Source organism: Acanthochromis polyacanthus, chromosome 15, assembly GCF_021347895.1.
Source record: "Acanthochromis polyacanthus isolate Apoly-LR-REF ecotype Palm Island chromosome 15, KAUST_Apoly_ChrSc, whole genome shotgun sequence".
Lineage (NCBI taxonomy): Eukaryota > Metazoa > Chordata > Actinopteri > Pomacentridae > Acanthochromis > Acanthochromis polyacanthus.
Genome location: NC_067127.1, coordinates 24,495,915 through 24,514,879, shown reverse-complemented (window position 1 = coordinate 24,514,879; position 18,965 = coordinate 24,495,915). Strand labels below are relative to the sequence as shown.

The following is an 18,965-nucleotide window of genomic DNA, read 5'->3' as shown; positions in this document are numbered from 1 at the left end:
TGCTGCAACTGTATTTTGACAGATTTTTAGTTCATCACCAATGTTTCTGTATCCTTTAGCATCCTTGTGAAGTCTCACAATCAGAATTTTTCAGTTTCTTTTTTGGCAATTCAGACATTTGCAGACATGCAGACAGACACAGACTGTAGGTCTAAAACTGAGTTCTGCTGTTCACAGGCTGTTTTATAACCATGTCTACAGCTGTTAGGTGGATTGGAAATCACTGGTGTACTTAGTTTTGTTTTAGTTACTGCAGATTTTCTAACTTGCATCAGTGATCACAGATGTAGCTACTGTATTTTCAATAGTTCGGTATTTATAATAATGCATTGTTCTAAAGAAATAGTTTTAAATTGTTAATAGATGGAACTGTTTTACTTTTCAACTTAGAAATAATGCAGTTATTGAGACGTGATACAGTTTTGAATCATTTGACATTTAAGTGATATTGCACAGGGATGTTCTCACTTCAGCTGTAGACTTCAGTCCAAACATTGGTCTAGTACAGTGGTTCTTAACCTTGTTGGAGGTACTGAACCCCACCAGTTTCATATGCGCATTCACTGAACCCTTTATTGAAAAATAAAATATGATTTTTGTCAAATAGGTATATGCTTTACTGGTGCAGAAAATGAAGTGTGCATTAACATCACTGTGTTCAAAGAACAAAACCAATACAATGCATTTCCTCACAACAAATTCCACACCTTTTCACAAAGACAGGACCTTTTTAATACTACCACACTGAAATGGTTTTAAATTTTAACCTTATGTATTCCAATAATTAACTTATTATATTTGTGCTATTTATTATTTTGAACATTTCAACACACACCCATCACCTAATTTCCATCAGGCTACAGTAATAATAAATATTTACTGCAAATCAGTGTGACCTCTGCTGTTGCCTTTGAGAGACCAGTTCAGAAATGCGTGGCTTCACCTTGGCAAGTGCCACTCTCATGTCATTTTCACAGCAAAGTCTGTTCCTTTTCTTTGTTTTTATGTCCAGCATCCTCGAAAAGGATTGACAGTATGTTGTAATAAACGGTTTAAAAATAAAAACATTTAAAAAAACAGCTGATTTTATGAGTGTTTCATCAATGGTGTGTGGTTTGCCCTGCTTTGCGATCAGGTAAGCAACTTCGTAGGATGCTGTGAGGATCCGTTTGTTGATGGCTTCAAAGCCGAGAGCAGACAGAGTAGCCTTTTCATCGAATCTGGCTCTCTTCACCTTGAATTCAGCAAGCGTCGTGTTCTTGTATTCCCCACCTCCATGCAGCTTAAGGAAGTGTTCCTTTAGTTTTGCAGGGCTAGACTACAATCGCTGACTCCCATCACGTTCCGCTATACATGTGAATCCATATTGTACATATTCATCCGACCACTTTCTTTTTTCCTCGACTTAGTATGGATTAAAATATTAAGAAAGAAATAACACGACGTACCATCACGACAGTCACCAGTCGACTACTGAGCGCACCAAATTCCCTGCAGCACAGATTGGCCAAGCAATGTAGCTTGGCCAGTGATGGCCAAGTGAGGCGCGTCATCACGAATCATATGGGTCGGGTGTGTGTCTTGACCTCCGCCGAACCCCTGAGACTGAGTCACCGAACCCCTAGGGTTCGATCGAACCCAGGTTAAGAACCACTGGTATAGTACTACCTAAACTTAACACGAAGCCTGGATCCAAACCAGAACTGCCTATGGGAACCCAACCCAAGGCATTGTGCTGTTGTAGTTCTGAATATAACCAAGTCCAAACCTTACACCAGAAGACATTCAGTAGAAGGCATGCAAGTAAACTTCATCTGTTTTCAATCTACAAGTCCTCCGGTCTCCTTTGTGACTGTCACTGTTCTCAGAATTTCAGTTCTTTGAGCAGCTCATCTCTTGTGGTGAGCAAGGACAGTGCCTGAGATACCACAAAACTATTGGTCAGGTAGGCTGTAAGAAAAGAATCCAGGAAGAAACCTGGCACTTCTTTTCAACTGGTTGCTTCTAGGAATTATACTTCTACAGGCATGCAAGACAAAAACACAACAGTCAGAGGGTCACATATTTATGCCCAGTATGCTTCTTGGAGTTTGTTTGGGTTTTTAGCACAAAACAACATATAGTCAAGGAAGAATACCTGCCAAAAGTCTAATTTAAGGGAACAAATGGATGGGATACATACATGTGATACACATAGTGAGGACATAATCAATAGACACATATGGTCACATGGGAGCAAAGCCAAGCACGTACACTCAGATACAGGCAGAACAAAAGTCAAAATAGGACGAGAAGTGTGTGTGTGTGTGTGTGTGTGTGTATGTTGCAGGCTGTTTATAGGGCTGGTCATGCCATTAAAGCTAGCCGCCAAGGCCAAACAAGCAGCTTGGCTCTGCTGTGGAAAATTCAGCAGAGGGTTCCAGAGAAACGTGAAACACCTATCCATCACTGCAATGGTATGCAGAGATGAAAAAAAGAAGCTTGTCTTTTCAGCTTTGGTACGAGTGAGGTAGAGATATGTTAGTAGACACAAACATATGGCTGGGAGACCATATCATGAGAATAAACTGTGTTTGAGGAGGAAAGGAGAAGCAAGCTGAACAACTTTTCAATCTGTTGATGGTTTGATCAAGGGACAAGGAAAACAAAACAAGATGTTTGACGTAGAGAGTATGATACAAGGATGGACTAAAACAAAGAGAAGGCTGTTTCGAGCAACAGCTCAACTGTCAACAAATGCTTTTCCACCTGCTGCGAGCATGCCTCTTTCACTGTCACACACCCACCCCTATGGTCAGACAGACAACCAAAGACCCAGAATCACACACAGACAACAGTTTGCATTCCTGAACTCTACACTTCTGTTCATGTGAATTTATGTGCACAAACATCTCACACACACACAAACACACCTAATGGACATTTCATGCCCAATCCTCACTTTACACTCCTCCCAGCCTCCATTTGGTGCCCATATGTTAACTATCTGTGCTAATTTGTCCCATTGAAACTCTTTTGCAAAAGGAAATGACAGTTTGGAAGGGTGTAATTTTAGAAACAGGGGCGTCCCCTGTGGGGTCAGTAGGCAGACTGTTGACTGGCGTGGACCAGCTCGCTCATCTGGGCCTCATTTTAGAGAGCTGGGAGAGCAGCTTCCTCCACAGAGACTGCAGCATGTTGGCTAAACAAGTCGGACTATCAAAAGTCTGTCATGGTAGAGTGCTTAGCAGGAAAATTAGGAAGTGAGGTGGTGACATTTGGAATAATTTTGCTTCCTTCTTTCATTCTTATAGACATGATGCACTCATGTTCTATTTTGCAAACAAAACTGACACATGAAATGTTTAGCATGCTGTCAAAACAATAGAGTGTGTGTAGAATTTGAATTTGCCTGGTATGAACACAGATCATACACATACATCTGCACATGCCTGCTTAGGAAGACCACTGATGTAATGTAAACACAATCACCGCTGTTTATGATTGTGTCTGCTGTGCATAAATCTGGGCCTTCAGAGGAAGAAAAATAATTATGGTTATTAACACTCTGTACTACAGTGAAATTTCAGAAAATTGTTAGAAAGGCTTATCAGGATTTCCAAGAAGAAAACATGGTGTGTTCTAATTGCCAACAGTCCAAAACCCAAACAATTCAACTAGAATTAATCTACCATAACGGTTAGATTTCTGTGGATAGATAATGCAACAGTTTTCACCAAGATGTCTATTTGTTCTACAGATTAACCTGAAAGATGCTACCATCCAGTGCTAGACATTTTCAACAATTTCCTTACAGTGAAATATGAATTTTTTAAGCTGTTTGCTTTGCATGGTTATCATGCGCGAACATTCCACTTCCACCAAGCTTTTGCACACTGGGACTCATCTCGCCTGCCATTATTTTGATATATCCACAAGCATTCATGGTGACATCTACAAAAGTCATCTTCCCAACACTTTATGTAATCATGCAGGCCTATACAATCCCAATCCCATCCTAGCTATTATCTGATCAAAGAATGTGGTCCCAATATTCATCAGCTTTTCTATTCATGTCCTATAGAAAAGTTTAATGCAATAAAAAGTTGGAGTTTTGTGCCAAAGAACAAACAAAAGATTTTTTTTCTATATGCTGTGAAAGGAGGCTGATGTTATGAACCGTCATTCTCACTGTCTTGAGCCGTCTACTGATTACCACTGTACCATGTCTGAAGCACTTGCCTGTGTGTTCTTTATAGCTTCACTGGGACAATAATGAACCATCACTGCTGTCATTTTAGGAGCTTGGCCACTGCAGCCCTGACAGTTTCTACTGACTTTTAGTTGGTTACCGTGCTGCCTATATGGTTTAACTTGGAAATCAACTATTGAGAGTTGATTTCAACACTAGTGGACTCGTGACCAGCTTTATGACTAACGCTGGCTGTGGGCCAAGAGGCAGTTGATGGTGATGATGGCGTACCATTCATAGCAATGCGAGGTACACCATCAGCTTGGGCTATGAAAACTGATCACGGAACATGTTGGGAAACTACTTCTTGATCTGGCAGGGTTCAACCAGATCAGCTCTCTTTTTTCAATTCGTTACTGCCACTGTCCACCAGATAAAGATGACATGAGCAATGTAGGTACGTGTACAGCATCTCTGTTGGGGAGGCAATGGCAGTTGTCTCTTTGGAAGCACTGTTAGGGGCCTTACCCTGCCCTTTCTACAGAAATTGGATACAAGACAGTGAGAAAAGGGAAAGGAAGGGAGTGAGGCAGGCAGGGTGAGGAGATATGTCTGGAGTGGATATCACACGATATAAATCACCATCACAACACTCTGAGGCATTAAGGCAGAGAGAGAAAGAGAAAAGAAGCTGAAAGAAAGACGTTGGAGGAGGTAAGACAAACCATGAGAGGAGGAAAAAAGCAGCTATTATTTATTATAATAAATGTGTCTGCTCCTCGTCATACTCCCCCTAATTGTCGTCATCATCATCATTCTTTTCGTCATTATCTGAGCAGGTGTGACGCACTCAGACGCCAGGCACCGAGGGAATGCTAAGAATCTAACAGGGGGAGGTGGAAGGATATAAAGATAGCATGGAGGGATATGGGGGAAGAATTATTATGCATTTAGGCACGATGCTCGCTCCTGTCGACAAAACAAGTCCAGCAACATTTAATCCTTCGAAGTGACAGGTAACATCATATGGAGAGAAGGAAAAAGCGTGGGGTGGAGAGGAAAGGGGGTGGGGGTGACAGTCATCGACCTCATCGGACACGTCCGCACACGCCTGGGGAGGATGAGTTGGGGGATGGAGGGGGGTAGAGAAACAAGGCTGGAGCCAAAGAAGTTAGGGCTGGGCTATATTTATCTCCAACATGTGGGCTTCATTTGGATGGATGTGTGCGCTGCATACCTTCTCTGACAGTAAGACTCAGCCTAAGCCCTGTTAACTGCACCCACAAGAGATGAGGTCTTAGAGGAATTACTTAAAGATTACAATAAATTACTCATTTGTTAAAACACAAAGTTTGGCAAATTTAATCATCATTAACGAGGCGTAACTGATTTGGAAGAATTTGTGTTATTTGGCCGAACAAGTCAACTTTGCACAATTGCAGTTCTAAATAATAACTGCTTAGGTTTGCAATGCACTTCATTTTCCACTTGTCAACCCCTTACTACAATGTCTTTTTTAGGCAACAGGGTGAATGTATGTTGTCTTGAGATTTTGTAATGCAAAGAAAAACAATTATTGTTCAGTGACTGTGAGCTGTACTACTCAGCATAATGTAGTGGTTTTCAAACTGATATATATATATATATATATATATATATATATTTTACATTCAGCATGACTTAAGCCTGGACTAGACACATACAGATACCATGGCTATGTAGTTGTTGTTTATGCCTAGAAAAACAAATGTAGTCAGAGTCCCACAAAAATATGGGGCTTAGGTTGTAGCAGCATCATATTTCCTCTTCTCAGACTTCAGAGTATTTTCTTAGTAATTTCATTAAAGTGTAACTACATCTGTTTGTTTATTTGTTTATTTGATAGGGACAGAACAACAAACATTGTTACATTAACCGATGTCATGTTCATAGGTCAATAGTTGACAGCGAATTCGCAGACCTGGTCCCTCACACATACAAACTACAGAAAATACAGTCTACAAAAGTTTACAAAGAATTACGCATACAGTATTAATAAAAATATATACATTAAAACAAAGAAATGTTCATCGGTGCTCACAGGTTTGGTTCGATTTGAGCCATTGTTTAATGTTATGGTTAAACTCTTTCAGATCTGTCAGATGTTTCAGTTCAGCAGGTAAAGTGTTCCAGATCTGTGGCCCTGTCACTGTGAATGCACTTCGTCCAAAAGCATTTTTACATTGGGGAATTCTATAGTCTCCGTTTGTTACTCCTCTTGTTGTTATACCACGACTCTGATTTCTTTGGATCATGCCTCTAACGATATCTGGGGCAAGACCATTAACACATTTAAAAACTAATTTTAAAAAAGAATAATTTAAGAAATGTTCAAAACTTAGAAGATTATATTCTTCTAAAATTTTGCAATGGTGCCACCTCATAGGTTTTAGATCAAGCACTTTTAAAGCTTGTTTATAAAGGGAGACCGCACCTGACAGAGCTGACTGGTTAGCCTGGCCCCACACAGTGATACAGTATGAAAAATGGGACACAATCATCGAATGGAAGTACAACTTGGCTGCAATAGGCGTCAGATAAGATCTTATTAGGCGAAAACAGTTTAAGCTTGTCTTAATTGTTTTTGTTAACTTCTTAATATATGATTCAAATTACAGACGGGAGTCCAACACATCATTAGTGTGTATCAAAAGAAATGAGGATTTATCTGTTTCAAAGGACAGAAGATATCCCAGTTTAGATGTTTGAGTTTGCGCCTGCGTGGTCACTATGCTACAACGGACAACAGCAGAGTCTTCCAAGCAAACTCCCACAGACTAGAAAAGTAGTGTAACTGCATGTCCGTGTTGGAGGCAGCTGCCTGTGAAGCACATGCAAGGAACTATAGTCCAGTATTATACTTTACACATCCACAAGTACACAGGAGTCTGCTAGTCCATGTGATGTGCCCTCCATGTGTTTCTGCATCCAGCCAGTGACTACGCTACGAGAACAGCAGTGCATGTTAGGCAGCTGTTTGCTTGCACAGAATACAATAAATGTTTCTCTACTGCACATCTGTTGAACAAAGCCCTTCCAGTAGACTCCATGTACTCCTTCTGCTTAAGCCTTGATTATACTCATTAGCCAAGTATACTCCACAATAAAGTATAGTCAACAGATTTTACAACCATGCTAGCTTTGAAAACGCTAGTATGCCAATGTTTGCTGGGTACAATTTTTGCAGTGCTCTGCATCTATGTTTAAAACGTCAGCATTGCCAACATGCACAGCTGAAGCTGACAGTAATGCCATTAGTTTTTCAGGTCACAAAGTTTTGACCTAATGATGGTGAGGTTGAAGTTAAAGCATCAAAACTGTTACTCTTCATCCTTAAGGACACAATGCCTGAATCTAATGTCCCACCAACCTCATGGTGATACTAAAGTAACCCAACCAATGTCAGTAAGATTCATCTACTGGACCACAGTTATCCAAACAAAACTTACATGGCAAACTAATTTCATCAATGTTCAAAAATCTACTCACAAAACAGACTACAGTACTTTATTAATGTGTCATGCATGTACCAGCATCAACTACTAGCACACATATGGTACATAGAGCCCACAATTATTCAATGCTGTCTACAAGAGCAGTTGGCCATTCCAACATGAAGGTCAAAGCCAAACTCCCTACATCCTCCCAAATACACAAACTCAGACACATGAGCTGGAAAAATGTTGCAATTCATTCACCTGTCAAGACAAAGTGGAGAAACTATGCAGACCAGTGATTAAATTGTAAATTTCCCAGCTGTGGGATTAATAAAGATTTAATCTATCTATCTAAAAGATGTCTATTTCAAACAACACCAAATGAAAAGCTTTTCACATCAAGTTGTAAGTTGCAGTGAGTGTAACATGTGAGGAAGACCATGTTATCTCCCCAGATGCCCTACTTTGCCAGCTTTTTTTATCTATACACAAAACATCACCAGCTGTGTTTGCTGGCATTCAAAAGTATGCTGGAAGAAACACCTCCAACACTGAGCATCACTCTCTGTAGTGGTGGGAAAATGTTTTGCTGCCCTACTACCGAGACTCTTCTGGTCTTGCTTTAACCACTTTGCAATTGTGACTTTTAAGGTTAAGACAGAGTTTGGTTGTGATGCTAAAGGTTGAAGTTTGCAGTTATGGAATGCAATAAGTCAGTGAGAGTCCTCACAAAAACACATGTGCAGTAGGTTCAGTCTACAGTTCTATTTGCAGGTGCAGTGCCTGTAGACGAACATGTTACAATAATATTTCTCCTTGTAAGGAATGCAAAAAATGAAGGCTGTGACCGCAGTTTCCCATTCGCATGCAAGATTTACTCCCATGTAAAGCGGTGAATGGACTGAGATAAACTCAGTCACCATCTAAAACAACCACTGCAATATAAGACAACACAAGCAGAGACGCTCACTAAAGAAACCAAGTCAGACAACACTGATGTTTTGTCTTTGTGTGCAGGAACCAAAGAGATGCACATGTGAACACAAATCTATCTTGTTTGTAGACATGGTCAAACTTTAGAGTATATCATGGAGATTGTAGTACCAGAATAAACAACAAAGTAAGAATAGGAGTCGCAAAAACATTTATATAAAAGCTGCAGAAGCACCTGTGCAAACAAAACAATAAAAGCACACACACATCAGTGTTTAGACTGCAGGTGTTTTGTCTCTGATTGTGAATTGTTCTATAGTTAGAAAGAGCTGCAGTTCAGAGGAACGTTATTTAGGAGGTTTATCATTACTGAGAGAGCAGGTGTGTGACCCTCCTTGATTTGGCAGAGCATTTCTGTGGTTAATCTTTTAACAATTTTATAGAAGCCAGAGAACTGACAGAAAATTCATTCTTGCTTTGTTTAATGCTGGACAGCATCACACTAATTTACTTGCTGTGTCTTGTACTGTTGGTTATTTACCAGCTCAGCTCAGGAAAAATTCCCCTTCAAGCACGCATATGGCTCTTTTCCATTAGCACCAACTTGGCTCAAGTCTATTTGGTTTGCAAGGTATTCTATTAGGACATAGTACCTGGTACCAGGTACTATTTTAGTACTTACTTGGTCGGGTTTCCAAGCAAAAAAAAAAAAAAAAAAAAAAAGGCAACAGCGACAGTGCGCATTGCTCTTCATGGAACTTGTAAAAATTTGAATATGGCAACCAGAAATGTACCATGGGCGAATGAAGAGGTCGAGGCTTTTCTGTCTTTGGAGGTGGACCAAAGAATACAGAGGGAGCTGCAACGAAAAAGTTTATCAGGAGGTCTCCAAGCGGATGGAAGCTCACAGACACAGTAGGACAATGTAGTAGTGTCGGGAGAAGTTGAAAAAGCTCAAAAGTATACCTTGTGCTTGCTACTCCTTATGTTTTGTCACCATGCTATGCTGACTCCACCCACGATGAGGTGGTACTCAACTTTAATGGAAAATGACCTAAACCAAGTCAAGTTGAGTAGAGCTGAGTCGAGTCAAGTAGGTGCTCATAGAAAAATGTCATGAAGCTCTCATATAAATGGACACATCCATCATGGTATGAACATGAGATGTTGGAAAAGCTTGGTGTGATCTGAGACTTGAAGCTAGTAGTAGGTAGCTCTTTCTTAGCAACTACAGCAAAAGTAGTGTTCCCAAACATGCTCTCTTTGCAGTAAATGGTAGGCATCATGTTGGCTGTTTGATTATATCTCAGTGTCTCCACAGATTGCGAATTTACTCATGGTTATATGCAGCGTGTACAACTGGTTGTATTGTGAAACTCTAATTTACTCCTGTCCCGTAGTAGACAGTAGGCAGCTGTGCACAGAGAAGTCTCTAGTCCTCATTCAGTTACAGCAACACACACAATTTGGAGAGGTGCGTGACAAAACATTAGTTTGAAAACAATTAAAAAAGTACCAAAGCCGAAGAAAGTAAATGGGTCACCCCGAAAACCACAAAGAGAAACCTGTTAAATGTCAGGAACACCAGCGCCATCAGTGAAAATGTTGACAGACTTTTTCATTACATGGGATTCTGCATTATCTACAAATTGTACACATCCATCCATCTTATCCTTGGGAGGGTAATGGCAGCTGGACCATACCTTGGTTGACAGGTGAGTCATGGTGCAGGTAATATTTAAGTCTGGAGGATTTCAGTAGCACTCCATTCTTCAGAGACATGCTCCACCCTCTGATTTCTATCTTTGCGGGTAAAGATGCATACTGAAGCAGGATAACGAGTAGAAAAACACACCTTAAAGCTTCGAATTAAAGACCAAAGAGGACCAAGGAGTACTGACTGTCATGGCCTTTCCTTCACAGTCGCCTGACCTAAACCCCACTGAACATTTATGGACACTTGAAGACTGAGAAAGACAAAAATTCCTGACACGGCAAGACACACTTTGGAAAACTTGCTACAGTGCTGGGATACTGTAGCAAATCAGATGTGAACAAATTGTTGGAGTGCATGCAGCTCCAATGCTGCTGTCATCAAAGCAAAAGGGGGCAAATAAATACTAAGATACTTTGACACTCATGGATGTTTTTCTGAGAATGGTACGGGTAATATTTCAGTAAATCTGTTAAGGCAATTTCGAGGGATCATTTTTGTACTACATAAATAAAAATGTAAAGAAACTTCTAATGGTCTCCTTTCAAGCCCACTGCATGTGTTTGCCTGTGTGTGGTCGTGCAGAATTAACACGTACCTCATGATGAAGGGCATGAAAGGAGCAAGTCCGAGAGGCGAAGAAGATCCGTCCATTGGTGAAGGGTAGAGGCGGCTTAGAACCAGCAGTAGCAAGAACAGACTGGGGTGTAGCTTCACCTGACCACTGTCACTGAACACACATACACAAACACTGAGTCAGATTTGAAGTATGCTTCAAATTTTATTATCACCTAAAATGTACAGGCAGCAGTGGTGCATAACGAATAGAGATTAACGGAAACTGCGTCTATGATGTTGCATCTGGAATCCTAACAAGATGCGCTAAGTTGTACACACTTGTGGACAGTGTGTCTTCAAAAACTGGTGTGGAACTCTGTTGTATACATGAAAAGAATAAAATTGTGTCATAAGCGGTATAGCAAAAAGAGCCTGATATACAGGCTGTAAGGAAAGACTGCACTTGATTGGTAAAGGGCTGTTGTAAATATCTGGAAAGAGACCTGCACAGTGCAACTGTGGTTTAAGTCTTGTTAGCATGCTTTTATTTTTCTGTCTTACCTGTCATCTTCCTGTGAACCATCTAAACCACAACTAAAGACAACCTAGCCTGGCATGCCGTTGTGTTAGCGCTGAAAAACAGTCTGGCTGCACATTATCATTCTGCTAAGGGGTGAAAATGCTCTGGCTTGTTTGAAATTCTTGAAACCAGCTGTACTGAGCTGTGCTAAGCCCAGGATATAGCAACAGTTCTCCTGCAAAATAGTGTCAATGGAATTGTTCTGGTGCATGCAGTGAGGTGAGCACTGTCATTAAAATGGCTATTTCACGAAAACCAAGAAAAACATGTTTGAAAGGCTTTTGAAACTGAAAAAAATCTGATTTTCAGTGGTCTATGAATGTATGTATGTGTCCTTTATTGTATACGTCTCAGTCAAAAACTCACTGACAAAGTTGCACCAGATTCAGTAAAACATTTTTTTTAAAAAAGAATCTGCGCTCCTCAGCACAGCAGAGGGCTGAGTCTTGACTGACTGAACTGCGACCAACAGCCATGTGACAAAAATTCTGAGAATTTTCAAGTGAACTGCAGGCTGTGTTTGCACGGTTGCAGAGGGAAGACAACAGGAGTCAGGAAGACAAAACATACAGTACTTGATCAATGAAATAAATCCAACATGGTTTAAAAATGTATACATAGGAGCAAGGGTTTAGCAGGTTGTTGGAATATACATTCAGCAAGGTGAGACCTTTCTAGAGTTGATGTGCAGAGTCAGGTAACATATACAGAGTATGTAAATGTATATAGGCCTAAAGGAGAAACGTATCTATAGCATGTGGAGCCCAATCTTACTTTATTTTTCTAATTTCAATTAGAGGTGGGCATAAATTTGTCACGTGCATTAGTTCTGTTAAGTTTTTGTAAAACAAAAAACAATGAAATTCAGCTTTTGTTTTCGTCTGTTTTTAATCATTTATGGCATTAATACTGAGTCATATTGCACAGAAGCCATTTTTTAATTCTCTCTACTTTATTTGGTTCCTGAAACAATGACATGTTGTTCAGTCTAGCACAAAAAATTCTGATAGCATTTTTAAAAAAAAAAAAAAAAAAAAGGACCAGTGAATAAAAATGAAGAATGTATGACTCTGTAAAAGTGTACTGTGCTCCAGTAAACCTAGCACCAGGTCTGTTATCTTTTTATCTCTCTCCTTTACACTAACCCTACTTTGTTGAAGTACGTGGTTCTACTGGAGGTCTCTTTCTGTTCAAAAGGGAATTTTTGTCCTTTCCACTGTAACCAAGGGCTTGCTCAAAGGGAATCTGAGGGAACCTTTGAATTTGGCGAGTTTCTCTATAATTTTGGAAGCTCTTCACCTCACTATGTGAAGTGCCTTGAGATAACATGCGTTATGAATTGGCACTATATAAATAAACCAAAACTGAATTAAACTGAATTCAGGGGGGAGGAGGGGGAGGCCGCTCACCATTGGACCACCAAGGTCGACATAGTCTAGGATGCCATAGTCAAGTTTCCTTTTGAAAAAGCTGATTTTTTTTTTGTTGCAATTTCACTTGAGACTACAATTTTTACGGTCCCTCAGTTTTCACAAGCTGAAAAGTAAGTTGACAAACCAACATATGCAACATATTCTTACTTCAATATAAGTCATTTGCAGTAAATGACTGCCTGACGTTTAAAACCCATGGAAATCAACAAATGCTGAGTTTCCTCCTTTGAGATGTTTTGCCAGGTATTTGCTGCAGCTGGATGTGTGCGACTCTACCACTGATTTGTCTTCACCAAATAAAAAGCCCCTCAGTTGAGTTAATGTCAGCTGACTGATTGGGCCTTTAGAGAACATTAGTTTCTTTGCCTTCAGAAGCTCTTGGGCTGCCGGTGCAGTATATTTTGGGTCACTGTTCATCTGTACTTCGATGTAATGTATTCCCTCAGCTGAGAATCATTCATCAAGAATCGTCATGAAAAGAATTAGTGAAATGGAGACACTTCTCAGATTTGGTTTAAATCTGCAACTCGAAACAGAATCTAGTCAGGGTTAAAGACAGTCAGTCACCTTTGTGACATAAACACTCTGACTTCATGTTCAGTACAACTTGCTAACCTACTAATCTTGTTTTGTGGTACAGTCCTCAGGTCTGTATGTTTTTTGAGGGTGTGCATCTTGAGGTAAACCCTCAGTATTTACATTCATGAAGGCGTCTCTTGATTGTGGACCTCCTCGAAAGTGTTCTGGACTTGGCTTGATGTTGTGAGGGAGTTTTTCTCCACCAAGGAAAGAATTGTGCAAACATTTGCTTTAATCACCTCCAGCAGTCTTAGAGGCCTTTTGATGCTGCTAAGCTAACCATTGCATTATTTTCTTTTTAATGTACCAGACAGCTTTGTGTTTGAAGTTTCTTCACTCTCCTTCACTTATATCTGCACTTCTGTGAACCACGTATTGAGGGTTACCATGAACATCTATCAAATGCACGCTCCACACCTGGAATCAAATGCAGTCCTTTAATTTATCATGAAATAAAGAAACATAACACCCAGGCCATGAAATTGCTAATTAGTTGATTGTCCAATTACTTCCGAGACTGTGAAAATGGAGGTAATATATAAAAAAATGGCTGTTATTCCTTAACAGGTGTGCAATATTCCTGTTAAATCACATGAATTAAATGCGGAAGTCTCCGCATCAGTCACATCTTAATTTCTTTACTTCAAATCCACCATGGTTCTGACAGATCCATAATTACAAAAAATAGTGTGATTTGACTGTTAATAATGCGATGGTGGTTGCAGTGTGGTGGCCACTTTCTGAAACGGGATTGAACAGCAATATGCCTCGCACCTGAAAACCAAAAAAAAAATATCCAAAGCAAACATTTGCATTGAAATAAGTGGCCTACATTCCTCCTGCTTTTCTACACGCTGCATGCCTAAAACCACCCACACTCTGATACAGTCATCTCCTCATCTGTCCTTGAACTGAGCTTTTCACCTCCCTCTTTTCCTCCATCCAAATCTCATCACTGCCAGCTGAGTCAGAATGGAAACTATCTTTCTCTGCCAGCGGTTTTACAGTTTCACTCTGACACATTCGCAGTGAAGGAAGGAGGGAGGAAAATGGAGAAAAAGAAAGTAACGGACAGGGACTCCATGTATATCTGATATCTAATACGAAATAAGGCACCGCTTTGCTGTCACGGAAGTTTTATTGCTTCCTTTCGTGCTGTCAGAGTCACTGAATTTGAGAACATCATGGGAAAACGGTATTTACAACGCATGGAGCGTTTGCAGCTGAGCTTTGTGGAGGGCAGCAGTATGTCCTTGGGGCCCTGTCATTTGTCATGAGGATCTCATAGAACGGAGAACAACAGAACAGCGAAAACAATGTGTGCTTTTCATTAAATTGTTCAACAAAACACACACACAGAACCATCCGCTGGGACCGCCATAGATGGGCAAGATGGGAAATGTAATAGCAGCCCAATTAGTAACTGGTCTAATGTGTTTAATGTCACAGCTCAGTCAAGCGCAGCAGGACAGGATGTGACGTCACACACCCGCCGGGGTTAGGGTTAGGACAGGATGAAAAAGAGACTCTGTGGCATTTAACGGCACTCTCAAATTCCATGCTGAGGCCTTCCATGAGTTCTGCCCTCTCTGCCTAACCTCCTCAATCATCTCCAGCAGCCGGGCATTTGATAAAAAGGTTATTTTTATTTTTCATCTTCTAAAGAGAATAAAAACAGAACACTGACGTTAAGTATTTCAAATCCTCATTTAGAAAGTGGTGAAAGGAACACAGTAGCAGAGACATGAAAGACACTCTAGTAAGCTGAAGCTTTAGCTTATCATTCATTTCCCTCTCCGAAAAATAAATCACCAATTCCGCTGAGAAAATTACTTGGAATATGATACAAAATCTGTTTTCTTTGGAAGTGAAGGCAGGGGAAGATAAGTATTGCAACAAATCACAGCAGTGTAAAACATGGGCACTAACCTGGAATAGTTTTAGAGATAAACCTGACTAAGTTTGCTACACAGAGACAGTAAAATTAGGAATGTAAAATTGTATCTCCTTAATGAAATGTCAGTCTCCTTCAATATACTATCTGTGTGTTTATGCTCACAGGATATTCTTTTCAGAATCCAATTTATTGTGTTGATGGTGGGTGCATATTCAAGCAGACACCGTGTCTGGTCATGCCATACAAAGGTTGAGATAAGGATAGGACACTGAAAAGAATTTCAGTGGCTGTGAAACATTTTACAGTAAGTAATACAGAAAGCAGACCATGACTCAGATTAAGATAAAGTCTCAGACAAAAAAATATCAGCCAGACATGTTTGTTCACTCCACAAATAGGTGGTGAATGTGTGCAGTGTTTGTCTGGGGCCCGACTTTTGCATTCACTTTAAGTAATGTGACACAAGCTCCATGTAAGATTGAAAGAGATTTGGTAGACTTCATTTGCCCTTAATTTTACACTCAACAAAAATATAAACGCAACACTTGTTTTTGCTCCCATTTTTTATCAGATGAACTCAGAGATCTAAAACTTTTTCCACACACACAATATCACCATTTCTCTCAAATATTGTTCACAAATCTGTCTAAATCTGTGATAGTGAGCACTTCTCCTTTCCCACTCAAGTCGGTTACGACGACAATTGGAGTCAGGCGGAGACCCCGATGAGGACGACGAGCATGCAGATGAGCTTCCCTGAGACAGTTTCTGACAGTTTGTGCAGAAATTCTTTGGTTATGCAAACAGATTGTTTCAGCAGCTGTCCAAGTGGCTGGTCTCAGACAATCTTGGAGGTGAACATGCTGGATGTAGAGGTCCTGGGCTGGTGTGGTTACACGTGGTCTGCGGTTGTGAGGCTGGTTGGATGTACTGCCAAATTCTCTGAAACGTCTTTAGAGACGGATTATGGTAGAGAAATGAACATTCAATACACGAGCAACAGCTCTGGTTGACATTCCTACTGTCAGCATGCCAATTGCACGCTCCCTCAAATCTTGCCACATCTGTGGCATTGTGCTGTGTGATAAAACTGCACCTTTCAGAGTGGCCTTTTATTGTGGGCAGTCTAAGGCACACCTGTGCACTAATCATGGTGTCTAATCAGCATCTTGATATGGCACACCTGTGAGGTGGGATGGATTATCTCAGCAAAGGAGAAGTGCTCACTATCACAGATTTAGACAGATTTGTGAACAATAATTGAGAGAAATGATGATATTGTGTATGTGGAAAAAGTTTTAGACCTTTGAGTTCATCTCAAAAAAAATGGGAGCAAAAACAAAAGTGTTGCGTTTATATTTTTGTTGAGTGTAGTAAAAAAAATTAGCTTAACCGCTGAATCACGTGCTGCGTTCACAATGACACAACGAACGCCTTCCTGCACCCATATGAAAACTTCACAACAATGGCGAGAAGTAGACAGAACTAAGGAATATCTTCTGTGCAGTAAAACAAAGTTACAATGCCACAAATCACAAAAGAAGAATAATAACATGACATTTTTTTGATCATTTACTTTAGAAAACTGAAAAAAAAAAGTGCCTACAGACATTATCAATATTGGAGTTAAAGTGGCAGCACCACATGCTATAGATAATGGGGAAATTAGTTTTACAACAATCTACAAACTTAAATAGCTACCAAATAGACAAACTAAACTTCAGCTCCTGTTAATATTTTCTCAAAACCTGGATTACATTTATGATTGCTGAGTCTCAACAACTTGATCTGTTTTGTCTTATTCATGGTAAAGTTACAATTTTAGAAACATTGTAGCTTTTGATGATATGCAATTTTTAGCATAAAGGGAATGAGAAAGATGGTGTATGATTCTAACACTCAAACTGTGTCCTTCTGGCACTCTTCAGCAAGTATCTGTGCTGAAATATGAAAATAGGCGTCAAAACACTTCACACAACGTGAAGTCAGTCATATGTTAAGGTGACTGGGAGCAGTTCAGAAATAATCTGCAGAAGTATGGCATCAAAAAATGAGTTTCACTTTCATTTTAAATCTGTCCAGGCTGTAAAATAACATGTAGACAGGCCAAACATTTTGCGCTCGCCTGTCTACATGCTTCAGTAACAAACGCTGCCTGAGGAAAAGCAGAGCTCAAATCATGCTTTCCATCTGTAACTGCATGAAAGCCACTTTTTGTTGGTGTTTTGCTCTGCGCTTTTACGTCCGCTTGGTGATCACATAACTTTCTTTGTACACAAGGCTGCTTTCCCGTCACAATACAGGTAAAAGCCAGAAAATTAGAATATTTTCATAAACTTGATTTATTTCCGTAATTGCGAACAAAAGGTATAACTTTTACATTATATGTAATCATTGCACGCAGACTGATGCACTTCAAATGTTTATTTATTTAATTTTGATGATCATAGGTGGCAACAAATGAAAATCCGACATTCCGTGGGTCAGAAAATTAGAATATTACCTGAGGCCAATACAAAAACAGGATTTGTAGAAATGTTGGCCAACTGAAAAGTATGAACGTGAAAAATATGAGCATGTACAGTACTCAATACTTGGTTGGAGCTCCTTTTGCCTCAATGACTGCATTAATGCGGCGTGGCATGGAGTCGATCAGTTTCTGGCACTGCTCAGGTGTTATGAGAGCCCAGGTTGCTTTGATAGTGGCCTTCAGCTCTTCTGCATTTTTGGGTCTGGCATTCTGCATCTTCCTCTTAACAATACCCCACAGATTTTCGATGGGGCTAAGGTCGGGCGAGTTGGCTGGCCAATTGAGTACAGAAATATCATGGTCCTTAAACCAGGCACTGGTAGATTTGGCACTGTGTGCAGGCGCCAAGTCCTGTTGGAACATAAAATCCCCACCTCCATAAAGCAGGTCAGCAGCAGGAAGCATGAAGTGCTCTAAAACTTGCTGGTAGACGGCTGCGTTGACCTTGGATCTCAGGAAACAGAGTGGACCGACACCAGCAGATGACATGGCACCCCAAACCATCACTGATGGTGGAAACTTCACACTGGACTTCAGGCAACGTGGATCCTGTGCCTCTCCTGTCCTCCTCCAGACTCTGGGACCTCGATTTCCAAAGGCAATGCAAAATTTGCTTTCATCAGAAAACATAACTTTGGACCACTCAGCTGCAGTCCAGCTCTTTTTTTCCTTAGCCCAGGTGAGACGCTTTGCGCGCTGTTTCTTGTTCAAAAGAGGCTTGACACGAGGTATGCGGCAGTTGAAACCCATGTCTTTCATGCGTCTCTTGGTGGTGGATTTTGAAGCACTGACTCCTGCAGCAGTCCAGTCCTTGTGAATCTCCCCCACATTTTTGAATGGGTTTTTTTTCACAATCTTCACCAGGGCGCGGTGATCCCTGTCGCTTGTACACTTTTTCCTACCACAGTTTTTCCTACCCTTTGCCTCTCCATTAATGTGTTTGGACACAGAGCTTTGAGAACAGCCAACCTTTTCAGCAATAACCTTTTGAGTCTTGCCCTCCTTGTGCAATGTGTCAATGGTTGCCTTTTGGACAGCTGTCAAATCTGAAGTCTTCCCCATGTTTGTGTAAGCTTCAGAACTGGACTGAGAGA

At 40.5% G+C, this 18,965-nt stretch overlaps 1 protein-coding gene across 2 annotated transcripts in view; it reads right to left on the bottom strand.

Annotated features, from left to right (window-relative positions):
- The window catches only part of thada (THADA armadillo repeat containing), a 137,503-nt gene that overhangs the window by 73,348 nt on the left and 45,190 nt on the right, over window positions 1–18,965 (bottom strand). For both annotated transcript variants that reach the window (XM_051959561.1, XM_051959562.1), the window contains exon 28: window positions 10,893–11,024. In XM_051959561.1, coding sequence (XP_051815521.1) covers window positions 10,893–11,024 — 132 coding nt within the window. The remainder of the gene's footprint in view (window positions 1–10,892; window positions 11,025–18,965) is intronic.